The sequence below is a fragment of the Gordionus sp. m RMFG-2023 genome, chromosome 3 (genome assembly GCF_954871325.1).
Source record: "Gordionus sp. m RMFG-2023 chromosome 3, tfGorSpeb1-WG-v2, whole genome shotgun sequence".
NCBI classification, from domain to species: Eukaryota; Metazoa; Nematomorpha; class Gordioida; order Chordodea; family Parachordodidae; genus Gordionus; species Gordionus sp. m RMFG-2023.
The window spans coordinates 28,350,106-28,376,359 of NC_088777.1; the positions used below are offsets into that span (position 1 = coordinate 28,350,106).

Here is a 26,254-nt window from a genome sequence, read left to right on the forward strand (position 1 = left end):
AATATTTCATGTTAAAGATATTAATTTTTGGTGGGTAAGTAGTTTTATAAATTGAACTACATTTGAAATAAAGGTTTATATATTATTAATTTGGTGGGTAAGTAGTTTCATAAATTGAACTACATTTGAAATAAAGGTTTATATATAATTAATTTGGTGGAAGTTAGTTTCATAAATTGAACTACATTTGAAATAAAGGTTTATAGAAGCAAGGGAAGCATTGCTTCCCTTGAAATTTTTTTTACAAAATTCTTAGATAAACTTAATATAATCTTTATACTATGCTAAAAAAAAATAAAATTACTTCCTTAAAATAATTAATATATTTTTTATAACGTTAAAAAGATTTATAATATTTTACTACGATAAAAAATTTACGTTAAAAAATTTACTATTATTCTTACTACGTTCAAAAATTTACTATTATTTTTACTACGTAAAAAAATTTACTATTATATTTACTATGTTAAAAAATGATGGAAGCAAATTTAATATTGCTTATTTTCCTATAATAAATATACTAATAAATCATGATTCATACGATATTTTTTTGGTGTAATTTTTTTACTACGTTAAAAAAATATACAAGAGGGAAGCAAATCTAATATTGCTTATTTTTTCAATAAATAAATAGAAAATCATGTTATGATATTGTTTAATTTTACGATTAAAAAATAAGCATTGGGGAAGCAAATAAAAATTGCTTATTCTTTTATAAAAGAAAAATAAATTTTTTATATTAAATTTTTTTTTACTTTTTTAAAAAAAAATTTTTTTTCCTTTAAATTAATGTTTAATAATTGTAATTGTTTATTGAAAATTTATTAATATTATCATTTAGCTCAAGAAATTTTGATACCAAAAAATTAATTATTGTAAAAGAAAGACCAAAGCCAATTTTAAGAAATTTAAAAAAAGAAATAAAATCTTGCATTCGTAATTTTTCTATCGATAAATATGATAAATATGAATGGCTCACTGGATGTGAATTTTCTATATTGTTGGTCATGCTTATTATTCCCAAAGGAAAAATATGTTTGGAATGATAGAGGATTTTCGGATATTATTAATTTTTCAAAGGCAGTTAAACGACATGAAGAATCAATAGCTCATTTGCAGTCGATGATTCAATTAAAAACATTTGGCGAAATTCGTATTGAAAATATGATAGATTCGATCGCAAAATATCAATCGAACAGCATAATTCGAAAGTTAAATCAAATAGAGAAATATTGAAAATTTTAATCAATTCTATATGTTTTCTTGGAGTTCAGCAGCTCGCATTCCGTGGTGATGATGAATCACCTAATTCAGTAAATAGAGGAAATTATATTGAATTAATTTATTTGCTCGCGGAAGAAAATTTGCTATTAAAACATCATTTAGAAAATAATACAACTTTTATTGGACTATCAAGTGATATCCAAAATGATTTAATTAACTCCATTTCATATGTACACCAAAAAATATTAGATGAATTGGAAGAAACGGAATTTATAACAATAATATTAAATGAAACAATTGATATAAATAATAAATCCCAACTGGCTGTAGTTCTTCGATATGTTTTAAATAACGGGACATTATATGAAAGATTTATTGAATTCTTTGATGTTAACAATGCATCGTGATGCTAATTCTTTATCAAAATTTGTCATTAAATTTTTGAATGATAAGAAAATTATGAAAAAATTGATAGGTCAAAGTTACGATGGCGCAGCTGTTATGTCAGGTGATTCACATGGACTGCAAGCAAAAATTAGAGACGTCAATCCTTCTGACTTTATATTCATTGTTTTGCCCACAAGTTAAATCTTATATTATCAATCAAAATCTTGCAGCAAAATTAAAGAATGTAAGGTTTTTTTTGCAACTTTATCTGGTTTAGCCAGTTTTTTTAGTACATCATCTAAGCGTACAGCGGAATTTGATAAATATGTTAAAAAAAGATTACCACGAGTAGCCCCAACAAGATGGGAATACAATGGTCGGCTGGTTCAAACAGTTTTCAATTATTTGAAGGATCTAGTCGTTTTTTTGAAAGTATGATTGATGAAGAATCTGATATTGTTTGGGATAATGATGTTCTAATAACATCTCGTGGCTATTTAAATATATTAAATGATGCAAATTTTCTAATTTTGTTATATTTTTTTCAAGAAGTTTTTCCAGAATCTGATTTATTATTTGATATACTTCAAACTAAAACTAACGATGTATCATATTGTCTTAAAAGTATTAACGATTTCATTCAGTTAAATTTAACATAGAAAACTTTGATGTTTTTTGGAGAAATTTAATTGTAAAGGAAAATATTGAAGACAATTTAGATAAAAAACGTAATAGATCCGGATTGCCTAATACAAGAGAATTTTATAAAAATTTGATAATTAAAATAATAGATACTATAATCAATGAAATTGATTTTCGGTTTGATACATTAAAAAATATCAAATTCGTCGAATTGTTAGATATTAGTAAATAAATATTTAATCAAAATTTCCCAAAATATTTATTAGACAATTTAAATGACACTTATTCTCAATTTTCGACTTACACAAGCTGGAAACCGAATTAAAGGTAATGTTTCGTGACGATGAATTTAGAAAGAGAAAAAATGTTTATGAAATACTTGAATTTTTAATTAATACCGATTTGATGAAAAGTTTTAAAGAGTTTTTTAAATTATGCAAATTCATTTTAACTTTGGCTGCAACAACAGCAAGTGCAGAACGGAGGTTTTCATCTTTAAAAATAATCAAATCTTATTGTAGAAACAGAATGAGTCAAAATCGATTATCGAATCTAGCTTTGATTTCTATTGAAAAAAAATTATTGAAAAATTTAAAATCTAGTAATAACTTTTATAATTCAGTACTTGATCATTTTACTCAAAAACAAAGACGAATTTCGCTTATTTATAAATCTTAATTTTTTATGGTTTGACTAATAAATAAAATAAAAATTTTTTTGATTGCTTCCCTTGTAGTAAACTTGACGCCTCGTCACTGCTTCAACTCTTAAGTATATTTTCTTTTTTTTTCTAATTTACCTATTATAATTTACTTTAAAAAGATTATCATTAATTTTTAAAATCATATATATAATGGTGATCCGGCTATGACTTTTGGACGCCCGGGGTAAACTTTTAATTTATGAAAGAATCATAAAGTAAAGAACTAGAGTTGTTATTATTGAAAATAGATTCATAAATAAGCAGCTTAGATATAAATTAGATATATATTTATATAAGATATTAAGCAATTAAATGAACTGAATTAGGTAATATTAAGCATTATTTATGTAACATATGTACTTTTTCCAAGTTACAATTTATTAAGGCTTGGGATAGGGTCATTTCCAAGCGTTTTCAAAGCAAGAAAAAATAAACACAGCCTATTTAACCAAATGTCGAGGAATATAAGTAGTGTTTATTTTTTTTCTGTTGTTTAGATGTGGCCTAAGAAACAAAATTTATAGGCTTCTAAAATATAGAGCCCTGCTCCCATATTTGCATGAGCTAATGGTCAAATAAAAACAAAGATTATTATATTTGGTGTTTTTCTAGAGAAGACTTGTCAAATTAGTATCCATTTCTGAAAAGACGTTTTTTTGTAAATTGCAGACATTATTAGTTGTTATAATATTAAATTATATCTGATAAGTCATAGACTCCATAAATTATATTGTTAATTTTTTAAGTAGATATGATCATTTTTCAATTGGAATTATACATAAAGCCGATTAATTATCTATAAAATTGACATCCAAATAAATGTGTCCAAGTTTAACTAGTATAGAGGAAGTCTTAATCATTGTCTATCCAATATTTATTAAAATATTTTAGCAATATTTGCAAGATTTTTATATATATTCTATATTAACATTATGAATGGAAATGGAGTGAAGTTTTACTTTGAAACTATTTTATTACATATGCAAATTATATCAACCAGTTCAACATCAAATCGGTATTAATTTAAATAATTACTAAGTTTTATCAATAAAATCAGATAATATATTGTGCTATATTTAAACATTTGACCTATTAAAAAGCTAAGAAAAATTACAATGCTATTTATCTTGATTTCATAGTGACGCGATTGCCATCGCGATTTAACAGCTGATCGATTTTTAAAATCTGCTTATGAGATCAATTTTAATATTAATTTTATCTTTAATTCAATTCATTATAATAATCTAATAATGATATAAATAATGAAAAATGAACTAAACAGATTTTAGAAATCGATCAGGTGTTAAGTCGCGATCGCAATTACGCTACTATTTTAAATAAAAAACAATAACGTTCAACGCTATATATCATTTCTCTTATGATGCCCGATAATAAGAAAATTGTAAAACTATAAAATGAATTGTATAAAAATAAGTTTAATCTAGGTTTTAAGAATACGTTCTCCGGAAGGGACAAAACGATTAATTTTTGAAGCCAATGAAAAAACTATAAATTTAATAAATCAAGTATGGTATGTGTAAAAAAATTGATCTTTATCTTATTTAGGTTAAAGCAGAATTTAATCTCTTAAATAATGAGGAATTTCATCTCTATTTAGACCAGAACAGAAGTCATGAAATAAGTACACGCTCAAGATCAACCTTAAATACTTATAAACTTAAGTATAATAATTTTCAACCAAATTATATATTTTTTTTCAATTTAGCAATGGAGATATGTTGTTTATTGATATTAAAAATAAAGTACCACCTATACAAGATAACAAAATTGATGATGTTCATGCACTTCAAAATAGAGAAGAAACACCTAAAATAGAGAAAAAGGGTTAATTTTTAGTTTGAGTGAGATATATAATTTGTTTATTTAGAGCAAGTTGCAAATAAGTACAAAGATAGGAAAGAAGATGAGATTGATCTTAGATTATGGGTGATGGATGGAAAAATCAAAAGAAAACCTGATCCAAAATAGTAAAATGATAATAATGCCTTTGTTATATGAGCATACATTATTTTGCTAATTTTATTTATTAAAAATAAAGTAAATAATATCTATTAATGTTTCAGAAACTGGCTTCTCTTGTAATTATTTTGAATAAAGTTTGTTTATTTCATAATAAGGTTGTCTCATGTCATTGGATATGATTATTTACAAAATTAAATTTATATTATGTAATTAAAGGTATTAAAAACTAATATTATTAATAGTTGCCATCATCCAAAGAATAGCAAATGTGTACATTGCACTCAATTGGAGGTAAAATTATTTTATTATAATTTTAACTTTTATCATTAGAAAAATATTAATGAAATTAAAAGCATAAAATGTTTACTACCATTAAAAATATTAAAATAAGTGCTGTGACAATCAACAAAATTTTTATTGATCCGATCCAATTTTGATATAAATCCAAACTAATATTTAGATTCATTTTTATTTATTATCTATTTTTAAACTAAAGTCCAAATAAAATTTAAAAAAAAAGTATAATAAAATTTTATTATTTATTTATCTACTTGGAAAAAGAATGTTTTCATTTTTATTATATAAATCATGCCAAAATTTGGAGTCCCCTTTTAGGTTTTAAATCATTCTTATTCATTTATGGGGTCATAGGGCAAATTATTTGGAATAAGAAGAATCAAGCAGTATTCAAAAATTTTTATCATATAAAGACTTCTTATATGGTTTGGGAAACACAAAATACTATCTGACATCAAGAATGATGAGGAATCAGAATTTTTGCCTTTATTTGATTGAAAGAATCAGAAATTCCCCTTTATTTGATGATAAATGAATCACTCTTATGATGTTTATATTTTGTATATTTATGAGCACAATAAAGTTTTTCCAACAAAATTTTTATTCAGTTTGTATTCATATTTAGTTAAAAAGATTTTTTATTGTGCACATAATTTAAAAGTAAATATATACTTCATTAAAATATTTTATAAAAATAATGGAAAATTTTAGAATAACCCCTCATCAAAATAAAAATAAACTTCTAAATCACACCTTATGATAAAATTTCTGATTCCAGATCATTCTTGACAGGCTATCAGCAAGTATAATATATTGTATATTTATTTTATAAAATTTAGATCTGGTCTGGATATTTAAAAAAAAAATATTAGGTCCAATTCTGCTTTTTATAAAAAAATTTTTAACCGCAGCCTATGTATGCATATAAAAAATATTTTTTTTGACCTGGCCTGTAAAAAAATGGCCTGCATGTGCCCAGGTGGACTGAACTTGCAGGTCTCTGATAAATATATAATTTTAATGCATGTATTAAAATTATATTCATCATTTATATATATTAATATTTATTTCCTATAAATCTCTTAAAAATATAATACTAATATACTTGGGATATTTACAATGCCCAGCCTGTCGTTGTTTATTTTGGTGTTTAACAAATATATATTAGATTAGGCCTGGTATTAAAGAAAACATTAAAAAATAGGCTGGGCAACTTCAGTAAAATATTGAAGCCAGGCTAGGCTGGCAAAATATTTTCTGGGCCAGGCTTGAGAATTTTGCTATTTGCAGACCTCTGATATATATTACCCTTATATATATGGAAATTTTATAACCTTATAAATGTCCCATTTAGATAAAATGGCAAGATTCAATATAAATTTTTGGGCCATCATTAAGGGGTACTCTGTTTTACCCAAAAATATCAAAAGCTACAAATTTTCTTGTTTATAATCTTAGATTATGTAAATTCTTCCATCCAACACTTAATTGGCTTTGCATACCTTGAAATACACAAATGTACTTTTTGCAAAATATAATTTTTGTTATTTAAAAGAAATTCTAATTTATATTTTATCACTACAAGCATTATATTTTTCATCCTGAACTTGATCAACTATTTTTTTTAAGTATATTTTTTATATATAATACTTAATTTATGGATTTACATAGCATTTACAAATTATATATAATGTATTTAAAAATTATATTACATAGAACTTTGAAATTAAATATTAACACTGCTCATACTACTTTTTTTAAATTTTTTAAAAATGGTTATCCATTATGCAAATAAATTTCTAATTTATTTTAAAAATAATTCATTTAAACCCATGTAAATTTGTGTAAATAATCAAAGAATTAAACTTTTAATACTTTAAGATGATAGGAAAACTTTCATGTTTTGATTACCGATATTACATATATTAGATATGGGTGATTCCACGTCAAATCGACCAAAAAAACGAGATTTTCGGCCAACCATCTCAAAAATGAATGAAACTTAGCATATTAGTTATTTATGTTGTAAATGTTAATAAAATCAAAATTTTAGAGTGGTAGCTCAACTAGATCCAAAGATATACGCCTTCAAAGTCGAAAATCGCGAAGTGCGTGATTTCATTAAATCTTGTTATTTTTAAAAATACTTAAGATAGAGTTACAAATTATATATCATTTTATAGCTCTAAAAATTTTAAGTTGGAAAATATAAAAAAAAATTAAGAAATTTCAAGTGTTTTCTTATTTCCGGTAAAAATAAAAAATTAACATTGTTAGGAAGGGATTTTTTTTGGGTGTTAATATTCACTAAAATGTTTATTACCTTTATATTAAACGATTTAATAAAAAATCTCGATAGCCATTTTTGATTTTTTAATTTTATTTAAATTTTTATTATTTTAAATAAAAAAATGTAATATAGATGGCGTTATATTAAATTTTTTATATAATATATAATTTTTAATAAAAATATCAGAGTTGTTAAAAGATACTTTTTAAATGGATCTAGATACAGATACATAGTCTCAAAAGTTATCTAGATACAGATACAGCGTCGAAAAAGTTATCTGTATACAGATACATTTTTTATTATGCTCTTATAGGTTTGCATAAACCTAAATTAATATTATATTGTGAAAATTCATGAAATGAGCTAAAAAATTTATTGACGTGATATAACATTTATCAGAATATAACCAAAATAATGATTTTAATATAATATATGAAAATATATGATTAAATAATTATAAATAATTATTAAATTTCAGTAATAAAATATTTTCAAAATTTTGATCATTTAGGCATCCTCGTTTATCTGTAAAGACATTTTTAGCAACACTAAATAGTCTTTCCACAGGGGCGCTTGAAGGAATTGTAGTGTTATATTTAATTAATAACAATTTTATATCAGGGTATATTTTAAAAATGCTAAAATCTCTACATTAATTTTTGAAAAAATTATTTAAAATTTGTTGATTATCAAAATTTAAATCATTATTAGAAATTATATCTGCTGTAGGGTATTGAAAAAAATCTTTGGCAGGTTATTTGCTTGCAGTCAGTTGATGACTTTGATAATTCACCAGCTAATCTTTGTATCAATTGTTTTCTTTTATTAAGATTTTCTTCCATTTGCAACCATGTCCAATCAAGTTTAAAAAAAGGGTGGAGCATGGTTGCTATAATATTATCATCTTCAAATAAGGTCACAATAAACCTAGAATTATTAAATATTTTTAATTTATTATATTAATTTATTTATCCTCAATCCCTTTAAGTAAGGCATCTAAGAGTGGTAAACAGAATCTCAGGTTCATTTCTTTAAAATTCTTTAATTTGATAATAAGTTGTGAAATAGTTGCACAGTAATAAGCTGTGTACATATACTTATCTCCCTGCAAAATATCAAGGGAATTAGCTATTGGCTTCATTAGTTAATTTAAAATAATGCTATATATATAAATATTATTTATAACTTACGAAACAATATTCATGAATAAAATCACATTCATTAGGTAAAAACCTAGGTAGTTTTATTCCATCACATATCTTGTCCACTTTGTCAGATTTAGCTTTTATAATTTCTGACATTAATTGTAAGGCATTATAGGTGGAGTTCCATCTAGTTATATTAGGACATATAAAATAACGACCAATATATTCCTTAATAATCTCAGATGAAATAGGAGACTTATTTTGCCTATTCCATATATTATGGCATTTATGTAGTGTTGTGCAATATATCTAATTGTAGAAAATATACTTATTTAATTAAAATTAGTTTTACCCTCTGATATTGTTTACACTGCATGGCTCTATTGGCATCCACAGTGGCTATAAGATTCAATGTGTGACTGGCACAACATTGGTGATGAGGTAAACTAAATGATTCTGATAATTCAGAATCCTCTGCAGTATTATAAAGATTTGATATAGAAATTGGCACAACTGCTTCATCTTCCAGATCATCAATTGATTCACTTGTATTATTTTCAATTGGCTTGAAAACTCTTTAATAAATTAAGTAATCAATCATATATTGTGTTTATATTTATTTATAATAAAATAAACCTAAAACATTTTATGAAATTTTTGGCATTATCTGTAATGGTCTTTGAAATTTTATTTTGTATGCAATAATCCTTAGCTATATCTTGTAAATTTGCTATTTTATCATATGTATGACTACCAGTCATTTTTTTACAAGCCAACGCTATATTTTTTCTTTCCAAACTTATTGGATTTATATAGTGAGCGGTTACTCCTATGTATGAACTAAAAATTAAAATTTCTTAAAATTGCTGAAATAATTTATTCTTAATTAATTATTATACAAATTTAAATATTAGCTATACCGGCGATAGGCACTCCAACAATCTGCTGTTTTGTATATTAATGATGGTTCTATAAGACTTTTAATTATTTCTTTCTTTTCATTTTCCTATCTGTGGGAAATTCTACCAACAACTGTCTGTCGGCAAATTATATTTTTGTGTGGAGCCAAAGTGCTGATCATTTTTTTAAAAGAAAGATTTTCAACAATTGAAAATGGCTGCCTGCCATCTATAATAAAAGCAATAATTAAATCATCTAAAGTGCCTTGAGTTAAAGTCAAAGGTCTTTTAGCAAAAATATTATTGGAGGATGAGCCTTGTCCAATATTTTCTTTGGTAGTTTTATTTTCCTTCCCTTTTTTTATTTTTGTTAACAAGGTTGGATGTTTTCTCTTAAAATTTAAATTAGAATTTTAAATATATAATATCTATACCCTTATGTGCTTCACGATATTGCACGTTGAAGTCATACTGACGGATATTTTTGTATTTTTAGGTAAACACGGCAAACATTTTACCATCAGAGAATTGTTTTCTTTGTTTTGAGGTATTATTTTAAAATATGCTCTATAAATTGGCCATGGTAAAGCAATAGAACTTGTTGTTGCTTCCTCTTCTTCATCGATATAGATCTAAATAAATATATAAACTTAAAAATTTAGTTATAAAATAAAATTTACTATTTTCATATTGTAATATTAAAATTTGTATGGTTTATTGATAAACTCGGACATAATATTTAAATTAATGAATATTTTATTTATATATATTTTTTATATATAAGTTTTAATATTTTATGTATATATAATTCTTTATTGTATTAATAAATATTAATATATAATATATATATATATATTTATTTATTTCATAAGCTCATATGAAATAAAATAAATTTTACAGTCAAATATTTTTATTTATAATAAAAAAAGGGGTATATAAAATGTATCTTAAAAAGTATCTAAAAACAGATACAGATACCTCTAAAAAAATATCTAGATACAGATACAGATATCTTTCTAAAAAATCTATCTAGATACAGATACTACATTTTTATTAGATACTTGTATCTAGATACTTTAACAACTCTGAAAAATATGAATAGTATTGTGATTAAAATTAAAAAATCAATTGAGTATAACCAAGAATGATGTCCTGGGGCGATATGTAAGCAGGCAGCCCATAAAGATATTATTTTATTGACGCTATATTGTAAAATAAACATTTTAAAATTTTATATTCAAACTATTATAATTTTGCGCTTATTAATAGAAATTCCTAAGGCCATAATTTGTAGATATATCCTTTCATTGTTGTGGATCTACTATCGTTATTATTTGAAAATAACGATTTTATCAGCTTATTTTATTTTTTTATTCCTATCATCGCTACCAATCAATCATCATATATTTCAAAACTTAAACATTTTTTACAACCAAATGAATTTTTGATAATTTGTGATTTCTCTGAAAATTCATTTATAATCCAATACGCTATTCAAGGATTCTACTGGAATAATAATCAAGCTACTATCCATTTAATGATAGGATATTATAATAATATAGAAAACCTTAATTATATGGTAATATCAGTGTCACTTCAACATATGTTATTGCAGTACATTTATACCAGACTAAAATGATAAAATTTTTTGACCAATCAATTCAGCAAAAGGCCAAACAAAATAATTACTGCTCTGACGGATCAGCTGCACAATATAAAAACAGGAAATATTTTATAAATCTGTGTTATCATGAATCAGATTTTGGTGTAGCAGCTGAACGGCATTTTTCAGCTACATCCCATGGAAAAGTCCATATGATGGCCTTGGCGGAACAATAAAAAGATTAGCACGTTCAAGCCTTCATCGCATCAGTTCTGGACACATTTTAACGCCAGTTGATTTATATCAATTTGCAAAACAAAACATGCCATCAGTAAATTTTACATATATAACCAAAACAATACAATTCACAAGAGATTAAACTACGATAAAGATTCAATTTAGCTCGTCCCATTCCAGGAACTCGGGAAATACATGCTGCATTTCCTTTGAGTTTAAGTAAACTTAAATCAAAAATATATTCACATGCAGAGAACTTTCAAACTAACAATATCTCAAATGCCTATAATTTGTCTTTTGCCGATATTAAAGGATTCGTAACATGTGTTTATGACGATTTTTGGTGGTTAGCCACAATACTAAAAAAGAATGAAATTACTGAGGAAATATATATTTCCTTTTTACATCCCCATAAAAGATATGGTTACCCATTAATCAAATAATAACAATAGTAGATCCTATTACAGTGACAGGACATACCTACAAATTATCGTCTCAAGAAATTTTATTAATAAGCACAAAATAGGATAAGATTAAAACAAGAGATATTTATTTTTATTTGTTTGTGTATAAAATTTTAAAATATGTTTATTTTTATTTGTTTGTGTATAAAATTTTAAAATATGTTTATTTTACAATAAAGCGTCCTAGTAAAATCATATCTGTATAGGCTGCCTGCTTACATTTCGCCCCAGGACATCATTCTTGGTTATACTCAATTGATTTTTTAATTTTAATCACAATACTATTCATAATTTTATTAAAAATTATATATTATAAAAAAAATTTTAATATAACGCCATCTATATTACATTTTTTTATTTATAAAAATAATAAAAATTTAAAATAAAATTTAAAAAATAAAAATGGCTATCGAGATTTTTTATTAAATCGTTTAATATAAAGGTAATAAACATTTTAAGTGAATATATTAACACCCAAAAAAAATCCCTCCCTAACAATGTTAATTTTTTTTTTATATATTCCAACGTAAAATTTTAAGGGTTATAAAATGATATATAATCTGTAACGCTATCTTAAGTATTTTTTAAAATAACAAGATTTAATGAAATCACGCACTTCGCGATTTTCGACTTTGAAGGCGTATATCCTTGAGCTAGCACTCTAAAATTTTGATTTTATTAACATTTACAACATAAATAACTAACATGCCAAGTTTCATTCATTTTTGAGATGGTCGGCCGAATCGCTGGTCGATTTGTCATGGAATTACCCAAATATGCAACTAAAAATAAGAAAATGCATGATAATATTTAAATAATGAATGTTGAAATATCAATTGTATCTCCTTTACATATGATTTTGAGGTTCTTAAAATTATATTAATATAAATACATGTTTAAAAACTACAAATTTTATTTCCTCTCAGGATAATTGATAAATTTTTAAGTCATAAAGACCATATCCCAATATATATATTGAAGACTATTAATATTTAGTATGAAACAGATATTAAACAATTTTCTCTTGCTACAATGTTTAAATAAACACAAATTTTTTTTAAAAAAATCACTAGATTTAATTTACGCTTTAAATCTTTTACATAAAATTGATTTTTATTTTCAAACAGGGTTGCCAACCCCCATCAATGAAAGACTCCAGCAATTATTAAGTTTACACCTGGTCTCTTCTCGCAAAACTTCTGCAATTTTAAAATTTCTCCTTCATTAATTTTTTTTAGCATTTTAAACGTTTTTAATTTATAAATAATTATTTTGAGAAACAGTATTTGATTATTTTTATATATATTTTAAAACAAATTTAAAATTTTTTTTCAAGTCTAGTAAGCTAATTTACTTTTCCCTAATATATTTTATCAAATAATAACACAACATCATAATACCATATGTTTGTGTTACATAATTGGAAATAAGAATAGGAACATTTTATCTGAACTGGACTATCTTTCCTTGTGGTTTTATCCTTTTCTCTTAATTAAATTATTATATTATTTTAATACATTACATAATTATAAATTATATCATACTTATTTCTATAATATAATTATTTTATTTATTATAGTTCACTCTGAGCGCAATTGATTATAACCAGCTATTTAAAACATAGTATTGTCCTCAATATTTTCGAATTATGAAGAAACAATCATTAATTAATTCCTATTCAAAAAATTTAATCACAAGAACCACATATGTGGAATGATGTGAGTTAGTATGACATGTCCCTATCAGATGATTATTACTAATGCCCACCATTGGTAGAATTTTAAAATATCATGAAATCTAAATTATAAAAGCAGTCCAAATATTTTGAAAGAATTTTTCTAAAAATGAATTGGTGGAAGAAAATTTAGGAAATCTGCACGCTGTTAATATGCAATTGCAATCGGCAGAATCTTTGTTAATACAGACTCACAAAAATATGTTACAGATATGTTAATCTTTACAGTTAAAAATTGATAATAAATTTTACGGCTTATTGCTAAAAATATTTCTTTTGTTTAAATATTGGCCTAATTAATGGCCTTTTAAGTGAAGCAGATATTTTACTAAAACAATTTTAGAGTATTGGCAATCAAAATTTGGTTTTAATGATTCTATTTACAAATGTATGAATGTTATTACATTTAAACAGCAACCATCATTGATGGATGCAATGATAAATATATTAAAAATACCGCTAGATATTGATATCTTATATTAAGAGATTGTTATATTCTCTATTTATTATGATTCTCCAGAATACTCCAAAATAAATGGTCCAAAAGCATTATAGAAATGAGTATAATTTTTTGTAATAACGAACGATAATACCCACGTTTAGAAAAAATATTCAAACATGTTTTATCTATTTTGAAAAATATTATTAAACTTTACTGACTTTGTTAATATCTATATAAAGTAATTATAAGATTTAAAGGGGAGGGGGGGGGTACTAAGCCATTTCGGTTGCCTCAAAAAAATTATAATAAGCAATTTTCATATTTCTCCCTTAAAATAAAATTTTTTTACCAAATTCCTCTCTTTGAAAATTTTGACCTGGTAACCCTTTTCATGGGGCCATGTATGGGTTTAATAATAGATTTTCTAGGTGACCTGGGCTGTGACTGTTTTTGAAATTTATCTTTAATGGAGGTATCATTCTAAATTAAAGATAGAAAATACACCCTTCTTCTAAGGCATCAATTCCACATTCAAATGAAGATCTGATCGAACTAATTTTTATTTTTAAGGTAGTTAATAAATATTCTTTCTTTAAAGTTTAACTATAATTAAAACTTTTGTAAGTATTTTTGAATTTAAAGTATCCAAATTTATAATTATATTAGACACCAGTTTTATATTTGATATAGCACCAAAAGTTATTATAATAATTAAGAACTGAAATATTGTATATTTTCATTAAATACAATATATTCATTTTTTGGATATGTGCTTGGGCCAGGCTGGAAAATTTTTGAAACTTATTATGGGCTTAGAGCCGGGATTGGAATTTTTTTTTGAATATTAAATAATTAAATAAAGGCCAGGTCTTAAATATTTTTTACAAATTAAGGCTTATGAAGGGTTTTGATGTCTAAAACGCTATTTAAAAATTTATACACAGATTTTTCTATTATCTTATAAAATATAATGACAAAATCATTGTGAATATCGGTATCGGATCAGTATCTGTGCATTTTAGAATAAATATATGATCGATGAAAAAATTGTGGATCGATGCAGTCCTAATAAACATATAGAATAAAATACATATTTTAATACCTCCCTATAATTATTCTCCAAAATTTAGACCATTGATTACAATCGGCCTAGCTGGGCCTAGATCTAAAAAAATTTACCATTAGGCCGTGAGTTGGCTTGGGCATAGTGTTGTTAAACGACTCAGCCGAGTCGACTTAACTACGACTCAAGTCGAGTTTTTAGTCAAAAAATCGACCCAAAACTCAAGTCGAGTTTTGAGTCGATAAATCGACTTGTTTTTACGACTCGAGTTATGAACTTGAGTCGCGACTCGAGTTATGAACTTGATTCGTGAACTCAAGTCGCGACTCGAGTTATAAACTTGAATCGTGAACTTATGAACTTGAGTCGTGAACTTAAGTCGCGACTTAAATTATGAACTTAAGTCGTGAATTAAAGTCGACTCAATTGTGAACTCATATCTATATACTTGAGTCGACTAGAGGACGAATAGTTTTATGAACTTGAGTCTACTAGAGGACGAATAGTTTTATGAACTTGAATCGACTAGAGGACGAATAGTTTTATAAACTTGAGTAGACGACTAGAGGACGAATATTTCAAATTAATTATTAAATAAGATATAATTTTTTTATTTTAGACTTCCTACTTGAGTCGTAAATAGATATACTTGAGTCAATTAGAGGACGAATAGTTATATAAATTTGATCGACTAGACTCTAATATATTTCAAATTAGTTATTTTTAATTACGATATTTTTGTTTTCTAAATTTAAAATTAGATAGTCGAGTAATCATGACTCCGTGTCGAAGTATCAATAACTCGAATCATTTTTACTACTTGAGTCGTGAACTCAATAAATAGGATAGGTTAATTTTAAATTTTATGAAACTCTATTACTTATCATATAACTGTTATTTATTGGTTGGTTTTGTAGCGGCTTGGATCTTAAATTCGACTTAACTAGCTATGAGCACGAACCCCCTAGCACAGATCAATATATCTTAAGTTGATTTTTCTTGACCTTATTAATATATATAAATATATGGTTATTAGAGGTATCAATCGCTAGCTAATTAGATCTATTGAATAGGTTGCAAACCATGTCTAGATGAGTGAAGCTATTTCTACAGTTTTTTTTGTTATTACTTGTTCTATTTCTGTTTCCATTATCATCATATTGAAGAAAAAATATAATCCAAAAAAATAAGTAAAGAAAAATTTTTTTTTTATAATTATAAGAAATTATTATATACTAAATACTTCTCTGAAAAAATAAATTTAAATTCATTAACGCCTTGCTGGCACCTCATCATTTAGGGGGAGGGGGAATAATTTTATTTTTTTGTATCAAATTTAATGTTTATTATTAAAATTATTTTTTATATGCCCAGCCCCAGATGTTTTTTGTTAAATATAAATTTATTTTAGTTAACAAAGGGGGAGGGGAGGCGGTGTATTTTTATTTTACTTCGTTCCAACATAATGATGAAGGAAAGGAAAAGTTATTAATTTTTAGAATATACCAGACCACCTAAGGAAAGAAAAGACATTAATTTTTATTTTTAGAATATATTTAATACAATACCCATATTTTTATTTAAAATTTTGTAAAAATGTAAAATTTATAATAAAAATAGCTATATCTCAGAACATATTAAAAATTGAGATCTAAAATTATGAGTATATATTTAAAAAATATAGAGATAATAAATACTAAATCTTAGATTAATATTTACCTCCAAAAAAAGTTAGACAAATTTTCCTAAAGTTACTGAAATAAAATTTCTTTTTGAGTACTTCCTTTAATTATGGTATTATCACTAAATAAAATTTAGTTTGTAATATACAATAATATTTATCAATAAAAAAAAATTGTGAAAAAAAAAATTACTTAAGTACAAAGGTGGGACCTATACTACTGCAAATATTTTAAAAAATATCAAATCAATTATCTTGAAATTTGGTAGATATATTCTTTATAAGAAAATATTAAACTACTATAAAAACTAGGTCAAAATATCTTAAGGTTTTTTTATTACCAACATTATAAAAGCCGTGGGGTATTATTTACCCCACCTTTGTAGTGAAGGGTTAAGGAAGACTTATATCCTTTCAAATATTTGCCTTTTTTTTAAAATTACCAATAAAATATTATTAAATTTTATAATTTAATTATATGTTTGGCTTTTTTGATGATCTTCTTTCAGTAAAACGTATTTGGCATAAATTTTTAATAAACAGATTCTAGCCATGTGCTGCACATCCAAAGGATTCAATAAATTCCTAACTTTGTAAATCGTCATAAATTAATTAAAAACCTAGGTTTTAAAGATGATTTTTGAATACTTTTTAGTCGGTCAATTGACCGGTCAAAATCAGTCAATTGACCGGAGGAGTATTTGACCTCAAAATTTGCCTCTTATTACCTCATCCTTGAAAATTATAATCTTTTATATTTCAATTTCAATTAGAGGTAATAATAAATACGACGACAATTTACATACATAACGTTTTTTCAAACGGTTTTTGATGTTACTAGCAACTTTTTTTTATTTCCAATATTTATATAGGAATTGATTTTTTCGATTAAATTCATGTTATCAAAATTTACTTTATATAGAATTTAAAAATCCTGAACCTAAATTAAACCCTAATTTTTGGTAATCTAGCAGATATTTTTATCTTTTAACAATTAAATGTTATGATATAGACATGTCAATTTTTTTCACGAACAAATTTGAGACCATATTTTTTACCCCCGCTCCCAGGTCAAAATTATATACACCATATAAAGGTAGAACTATACTTATTTGATACCCACCCATTATCATATCAATATTTGGTGCTGATAAAATAATTCCTGACCTACGTAGAAATAGCTTCACTCATCTAGACATGGTTTGCAACCTATTCAATAGATCTAATCAGCTAGCGATTGATACCTCTAATAACCATATATTTATATATATTAATAAGGTCAAGAAAAATCAACTTAAGATATATTAATCTGTGCTAGGGGTTCGTGCTCATAGCTAGTTAAGTCGATTTTAGGATCCAAGCCCCTACAAAACCAACCAATAAATAACACTTATATAATAAGTAATAGAGTTTCATAAAATTTAAATTAACCTATTTATTGAGTTCACGACTCAAGTTCAGAACTAGAGTCGTAAAAATGACTCGAGTTATTGCTACTTCGACACGGAGTCAGGATTACTCGACTATCTAATTTTAAATTTAATAATAATAAACAAAAATATCGTAATTAAAAATAACTAATTAATTTGAAATATACTAGAGTCTAGTCTCTAGTCGATCAAATTTATAGAACTATTTGTCCTCTAATTGTCTCAAGTATATAATTCCTATTTACGACTCAAGTTGGAAGTCTAAAATAAAAAAAATGTAAAACAACATATATCTTAATTAAAATTAATAATTAATTTGAAATATTCGTCCTCTAGTCGTCGACTCAAGTTCATAAAATTATTCGTTATCTAGTCGACTCAAGTATATAGACATGAGTTCACAACTTGAGTCGACTTTAATTCATGTTAAGTTCATAATTTAAGTCGCGACTTGAGTTTACGACTCAAGTTCATAACTCGAGTCGCGACTTGAGTTCACGACTCAAGTTCATAACTCGAGACGCGACTTGAGTTCACGACTCAAGTTCATAACTCGAGTCGCGACTTGAGTTCACGACTCAAGTTCAAAACTTGAGTTGTAAAAATGAGTCGATTATTGCGACTTCAACTCGGAGTCGAAGTCAGGAGAACTCGACTATTTAACAACACTACTTGGGCATATAAATTTTTTTTATGAATATTAGACTAATTGAAATAAAACACCATCTATGTATGAAAAATTTTTTTTCATTTTTACTAATTTCTCTTTATTTTGCTTATGAAGTTGTTAAGGCTCCATTCTAATTTATACTAATATCATATTGAATGATAATAGATATGTTTATCTAAAATTTTATAAAAATCTGAGATATTCATTTTCCTTTATTAGGATTTTAAAAATAATTTTTTAATTTTTGACTTATTTTCTAAAAATAAAAAGTATAGACCTTATTTTGATACTAAATTTATGGGTAATTTTGAATCAATCATTAATTTATTGATCAGAGAGTCATAAAAAACTTATTTTTTATGCTTTGATCTTAGATATCTTCGAAAGTAAGGAGGCTAAAATATTGCCCAAATATGCATTACATGAACGTTAGCCTGTATATAAATTTTTATAAAATCGAAATGAGTCGACCGATTCATGAGTAGCAGATCTCAATCCTATTGAAAATATTTGAGGTTTCAAATAAGCCTAGAGATCAGCGACCTAAAACAGGATTATTTAAAAAATAAATAAGTGTTTATATGAAATTCAAATATATACAATATCTATGACGTTGTCATATTTTATAATCAACCGTTGTGCACCTTTTTAAATTTTATAAAAAAATTAATATAGTATGCATATAATAAATTATAGGGCTGTGCCGATATTTAATATCGGATCGGATCGGTACAGATATTTAGCGTTTTCCGAAAATATCGGATCGGGCCAATACATGTAAAAACCGATCCGATCCGATTTTTTTACTTTTTTGTTATTTTATTTTATTCTATGATATGTATATTTATTTATCATTATTTTCTAAATAATTTTTTTAAATTTTATTTCTTTTTTAAATTAGATTTATAGTATTTTAAAAGTTTTTTTTTAAAAAATAGAAAGGAACACCCAAAGTTTTATTTATTTTAAATCTTTTTAAATAACGTCAATTTTTTAATTTATATTTTAAAATAAAAGAATTCTTTTAAATATGGTATCTGAATTATGGAAATATTTTACCAAAGATAAAGATAATTTTGCAAAATGCGTTATCTGCCGAATCATCTGAGTCTGCCTTCAGTACGGCAGGAGATATAGATAGTCCATATCATAGAAGCTTATTCCTAGAAAATCTGGAGGCTCTCATATTTATTTATAAAATCTAATATATTATAATTTTATATATTAAATATTACAATTTTATAATTCATACCAACATAAAATGGACATATTATTATATATATTTTTTTATTATAGTCTTAATTGTAGAAATAAAAAAATTAAATTAAATTCATAATTCGATTTTTTGCATAAAAAATATTGATTTCTTAATTACATTTGGTTCAAACGGGGGTGATTAAAAATCAGTATAAATATCGGATAGGTATTGGATCGATTTTGAAGCAATATCGAATCGGATCGGTGAAAAATATGTGGATCGGCACAACCCTAATAAATTATCAATCGAATATTGGAATAATTATTTATCAGCTAAATTATTATTTCTATGAATAAATTAGAATTAAATAAATATTACATGTCTATATTATATATAATTTTATGATTTCTGTTTATTTTGCTTTTATTTTATAAATTCTCATAAATAAAATTGAAATGGAGCATTTTGAAATTCATAAATTGTTTATTTTACACCACTTAATTTTTGATTTAATTAAATAAACTCCTTGCAAAAAAAATTGGGTTATCATTTGGAAGTTTTACTATGAATTGCCTCCCAATTTTTTACCTATATTAATTTATAAGTTTCTTTATAATCAGTTTCAACAATTTTGCTAGTAGAGCACTTCAATTCTAGACCGAAGATATATAAATTTGCTTCACAATAACCAATTTTTTTAAATACAATAAGACCCATTTTTAATATACAGATGGAATCAGGCGATCGCTTCCGATCTATGTTTATCATATCACGTAGCACATCAACCACCTAATTAGCTTCAGAAAAAACATAATTTTTGTTGAATTTAAATCAAGATGTATACGGTAAGTTATCTACACATTCACCGACTAGGCCATAGAAGCTTATCGAAACCTACAATATATATATATAAATTTTATTAATTCAAAAAATCCTTCCCATAGTTCTGTCATCAAGATTTTAACCACTTTTTGTAATAAAATAATTAATAATGATATTCTAATACAAACTCACCAACGCATCAAACATGATGCTGTCAACCAGTGGCGTAGCTACGGGGGTGGTTTACGAGTTTGGACCCCTCCTAGAGAATTTTAGATTATACGTTCAAAAGACTTAAAAGTGACTTTGTATCAAATACCATTAATATTTATATTTTTCTGGTTTTGATGTTTGTGGAAGGATATTATATTACTATTGAAATTATACTGGGTAGTATTATTATAAAGTCATTGAGAATAATCTACTAAATTATAATAACATATTATTCATGGATTAAAAAAAAATATTTATTATATATTGTCGAAAATGTGGTTATGATTTTTAAGATAAACCCGGCCGAATGCCGGGTAAAATGACCGAAGGCCCGTTAAAGGGGTTCTAGTGGGAAGCCCCCAGGATTTTATATGTATAGACCCCCTCTAAGGAAAATTCCTAGCTACGCCACTGCTGTCAACATTCTTATCAACTAGGTTTTGGGATCAAGGGCGGTTGCGACATAGCGGCTCATACCTTAAGAATATACATAGAAAACCCACCATCAGACTCTGTAATATGTAAACTAGATTTCAAAAATGCCTTCAATAGCCTACATCGTACCTCTTTTTTAAAATTCTTCTATGAAACTTTTCCCTGTTATTCTAAATTCATTAAATCCTCATATGGCTTTCAGACGCCTCTGACATATGGATCTTTTCAGATTTTATCCTAAGAAAGCATCCAACAAGGGGATCCATTAGGACCTCTTTAATTTGTTTTGGAATCCATTATCTTATCTATCAAATTAAACAAAATTTTGACCTAGATCTTAATCTATGGTATTTAGCTTAGCGCCTTAACATCTGGAAATCAATTCCCAAGCTATCGGCCTGGTACTCAACATAAATAAAACAGAATTGTGTTTTTTAAACAATAAGCCACAAGAGTTGGATGACAAATCATTGCTCCCGATAGTTTAACGCTACTTGGGTCCCCATTAGCTAATGCTACCAAGTCAGAAGATTTCTTTCATAACATTTTTAAAAACTTTTACAGCATGGAGCCCATTCTATGTCACTTACCGGCACACCAAAGTTTATTTTTAATGCGCAAATGCCTTTATATACCTAAATTTGCACATTTTCCGATCATCATTTTTTTTTTCAAAAACAACGAATTCATATCTATAATTCAGGATAAATTTAAAATATTTCTAGAAAAAATTTTAAACATAAATTTAAACTCATTCAATTGGTCACTTGCTCAGCTACCTTTTAAACTAGACGGTTTAGATTTTTTGCCACTCAATCTTTTATCCTTATCATCATTCATATCATCTAGATTATCAAACAATTTTATGATTTCTGGCTTCATATGCCCTACTGATCGTTTGTTAGATGACGCTTGACAAATGGAAGGCAAATATACCCATTAACACTGACTTACCATCAATCATCACACACTTTTTCACACCTTTAATTTCGAAATACCAGAGATATATCAGTCAACCCACCTTTAGATTGCATTCAACTTCTTCAATTATCTGACAGACTTGGTGGTACTGAATGGTTAGAATCACTCCCTAGTCGTAACCATGGTAATCTCTTATCAGATGAACAATTGATTGTAACCATTTGTTAACGTCTAGGTTGTGACATCGTACAGCATCATGCTTGCATCAAATGCAAATCACCCGTCTATTCAAAGGGTAGGCATGGCCTTAATTGTATATTTAATCAAGGGCGACATCAACGCCACACAGCAGTAAACCATGTAATAAATAGAAGCCTAACAACTGTCCACATTCTGAACAATCTTGAACCAACAAATTTATCTCAAGTAGATGGCGTAAGACTTGATGGTATGACCATACTTTGGGCCCTCGGTAAATCACTTATATGAAATTACACATGTGTCTCGTCATTCCCCTCAAACATAAATTTTAATCTAATAATACAGGCAGAAATTAAAAAGACCAACAAATATAAAAATTTTAAAAACTTCATATTCACTTCAGTAGTGACCTCTACGAACAGGCATTTATCGCCATCAACATATAAGTTTTTAAAATTCTGGGAAATAAAATACGGCTTTTTACAAATGAACCCAGCGAATTCTTTATATTCGGCAAAAAATTCAAATTGAAATTTTTAGACACAATTATGGTTCCTTTTTGGGGACTCAATTATAGAATTTTATTTTTAATTATATAATTATAATTTTTTTAAAATACATTAAATGAAGAAAACAAAAAAAAACTAAAAAAATATTAAACACAAAATGGTTAATGTTTTAAGTGCACCATTTTATCCCAAAAAATTATGGGGGATTGTTATACGGTCTTGATCTTCTCTACTACCTAACATCTTTTGAAAATAGCATTTATTTATATATTTATGATATGAACATCTTCGCATACTTATTAATGGAAGAAGGAATTACTGAGAATGGGTTTATAAAAATCTAAGAGTAGGCTATATTTAAAAATTGCCTTTTATAAGTCCATATTTAAAATGAATTTAAACGAAACTAAATCTGTTCTGTCTATTCTTACAAAACATAACATTATGATTTATTAATATGTTTTTTCTTTCGAATTTTATAAAAGAAATTTGAATATATATTTTTTATAAATTAGATAAATATAAAATAATTTATATTATATTTTTAAAAAATTATTGGAATGGAAAGTTAGGACGGGGAAGGACATGGACCACCCACCCAAGATTAGTGTGGAACGTGCCCCGTTCTAAAAATTAAAGACGCCGTGAGACTGACTTATGGTCATTAGAATTTACATAAATTATAGTTCTTTTTAAGTAAGTTTTTAAATATTACTATTTGAGCCAGATATTGGCTGTAGTAGGTTATCGTCAAAAAAAGTAGTATTGGCGCATTTCTTGTTTAACCCATTAATTGTCAAAAAAGTCTTCTAAGAATTCTAGTTCAATTCAAATCCCAGGTAACCTTGGCCAAAATGAACCAAAGCAAATCAAATTAAACAATTACGTGATAAAAGATATCCATGGAAGGCTTCAAATATCATGGTATAGAGATCCAGACTGGTTGGAGTACAGGGTATAAGCGGACGCAGCTTTTTGTTTTCCATGTAGGAAATACTTATATATCCCAAGTGATGAATTTAGACAAAAGGGATTCAGAAATTGGGAAATGCATTAGCTGCAAATAAGAGATTGCTAAAACATAAATTAAAAGCTCATTTAAATTCAATAACAATTTGGCATGATAAAAATCTAAATATAAATAGGATACTGAGATAACAACAATTTTTGTAAGCCAACAAATTAACCGAAGTCGTTACTATCTAAATCAATATTTGATTTGATGCTATTTCTTAGCATTCAGGAGCTATTTTTTCGTGGGACTGGTTCAATTAAAATTACAGATGCTGCAAATGATGAAAACATAATTTATTTTTCTGGACTATTCATGGCAATGTTTTCATACACCACCCAAAAAGATCCTGAATTATATAAAATTATGAAATTTATACCCAAAAATGCCCACCCCAGATTCAAAACGAAGTAATATCTATTATGGCAGAAATATATTTCAGATAAATATAACATAAGTGAGATGCATTTTTTTGTCTTAAGACTGATGAAACAATAGATGCTGCATAAGGTTGTGAAAATTTGAGCGTAATTATTTGCTATATTTTTTCTGGAGAAGTCCAAACAAATTTAATAGGAATTATTAATTTACATCTTTCTGCTGAAAGCATTACTAATTGCATTTTAAAATAACTTAATGAGTTAAATATTAATTCAACGAATATAATAAGCTAGGCATATGATGGGGCAGACGTTATGTCTGGCCGAAATGAAGGAGTGCAAATCCTACTTCAAAAAAAAATTAATAAAAAAGTTTCTTTTATACATTGCTACAAACACATGTTGCATCTTATGGTTTAAAATTGGTATAATAATATTGTTATTTTTTTTAATTTATCCAATGCGTTGTATAATAGGCGCTTTAACGTATCCTGTAAATATGCAGGCAATTGATTTTATTTAAAGCTGATAAAATATTAGCCTCACTCCCCAAAAATCCTCAAGGGTACTTAAAATGCCTATAAATTTCAAGATTTTTTAGTCGAGACCAAATTACAATTTGATTGTGAAAAAGACTCCAATTGAAATTCTTTAAAAAGGAATTATTATGAAATTATTGATTACTTTGTTGATCGTTTTTTAGATAAATTTACACAAGATGATTATAATTTTCTATCATGTTTTAATACATTGTCCCCTCTTTGACCTTGATTATTTTTTATCAGATAAATGGCCCCCTTAGAATCATTATTAAGCTTAAATATGGAAATTTTATATCATGAAGAGCTAAAGGATTATTAGCTGCAGAAGTTAAAGAAACACATTATTTTAAAAATATCCTAAATATTATGTATAAAAAAATATCATTATGCATTTAAATTGTATAATTGCTACTCAGCATCCATCATCATTGGGGTATCAACGGCTTCTTGTGAGGCCTCGTTCTCTACACTAAAGAGAGTTCTATCGAGTACTAGAGAGTCGTGAAAGATCAACGTAAGCAAAATTTAGTATTGATGGCTAATGGAAAAAAATAACACAAAATTTATCCTTTAATTCATTTATGTTAAAATTTAAAAATAAAAATCGTCGTATAAAAAATTTCTATGAATGCTTAAATATTTGTTTTATTTTAAAAAATAGTGCCCCCCCCCCTCTAAGTAAGCAGCTGGCTCCATAGCTGAAAATTCCTGGCTACTGCCCTGGATAGTTTAAAATTTATTAACTAATTTTATATTTATAAGATACAATTTTGAATTTTTATATTTAATCAAATTTTTTTAAAACAATCGTATTAATATTTGACACATGTTACATATATATCTTGTCTCACTATGACAAAACTTACAACGTCGCCTTTTGCTATCGATGTAACATAATGATCATGAATTTTCAGGTGTTTCACTTAGTTTGGAAGTTTGGACAATTGACTAGGATGGTCTCTACTTGTACTAATATTTTTATTTACCAGGGGAGTTTTCAAAAGTGTCTTAGTTATTTCCCTTTGAAATGTTAGTAATGATTTTTTATCATCAAGATTCACTCGATTCCATAACTTGAATTAACTATTGCTAGATCAATAAAATTTCTTAGGCCACCACCATTTTT

At 26.1% G+C, this 26,254-nt stretch overlaps 1 protein-coding gene across 1 annotated transcript in view; it reads left to right on the plus strand.

Moving 5' to 3' along the window:
- Positions 1 to 4,311: 4,311 nt before the first annotated feature.
- The window catches only part of LOC135927566 (nuclear protein localization protein 4 homolog), a 97,672-nt gene continuing 75,729 nt past the window's right edge, over positions 4,312 to 26,254 (plus strand). Inside the window, exons 1-6 of the mRNA XM_065463628.1 lie at positions 4,312 to 4,358; positions 4,402 to 4,482; positions 4,523 to 4,638; positions 4,683 to 4,801; positions 4,845 to 4,944; positions 5,182 to 5,230. Coding sequence (XP_065319700.1) covers positions 4,335 to 4,358; positions 4,402 to 4,482; positions 4,523 to 4,638; positions 4,683 to 4,801; positions 4,845 to 4,944; positions 5,182 to 5,230 — 489 coding nt within the window. The 5' untranslated portion in view covers positions 4,312 to 4,334. The remainder of the gene's footprint in view (positions 4,359 to 4,401; positions 4,483 to 4,522; positions 4,639 to 4,682; positions 4,802 to 4,844; positions 4,945 to 5,181; positions 5,231 to 26,254) is intronic.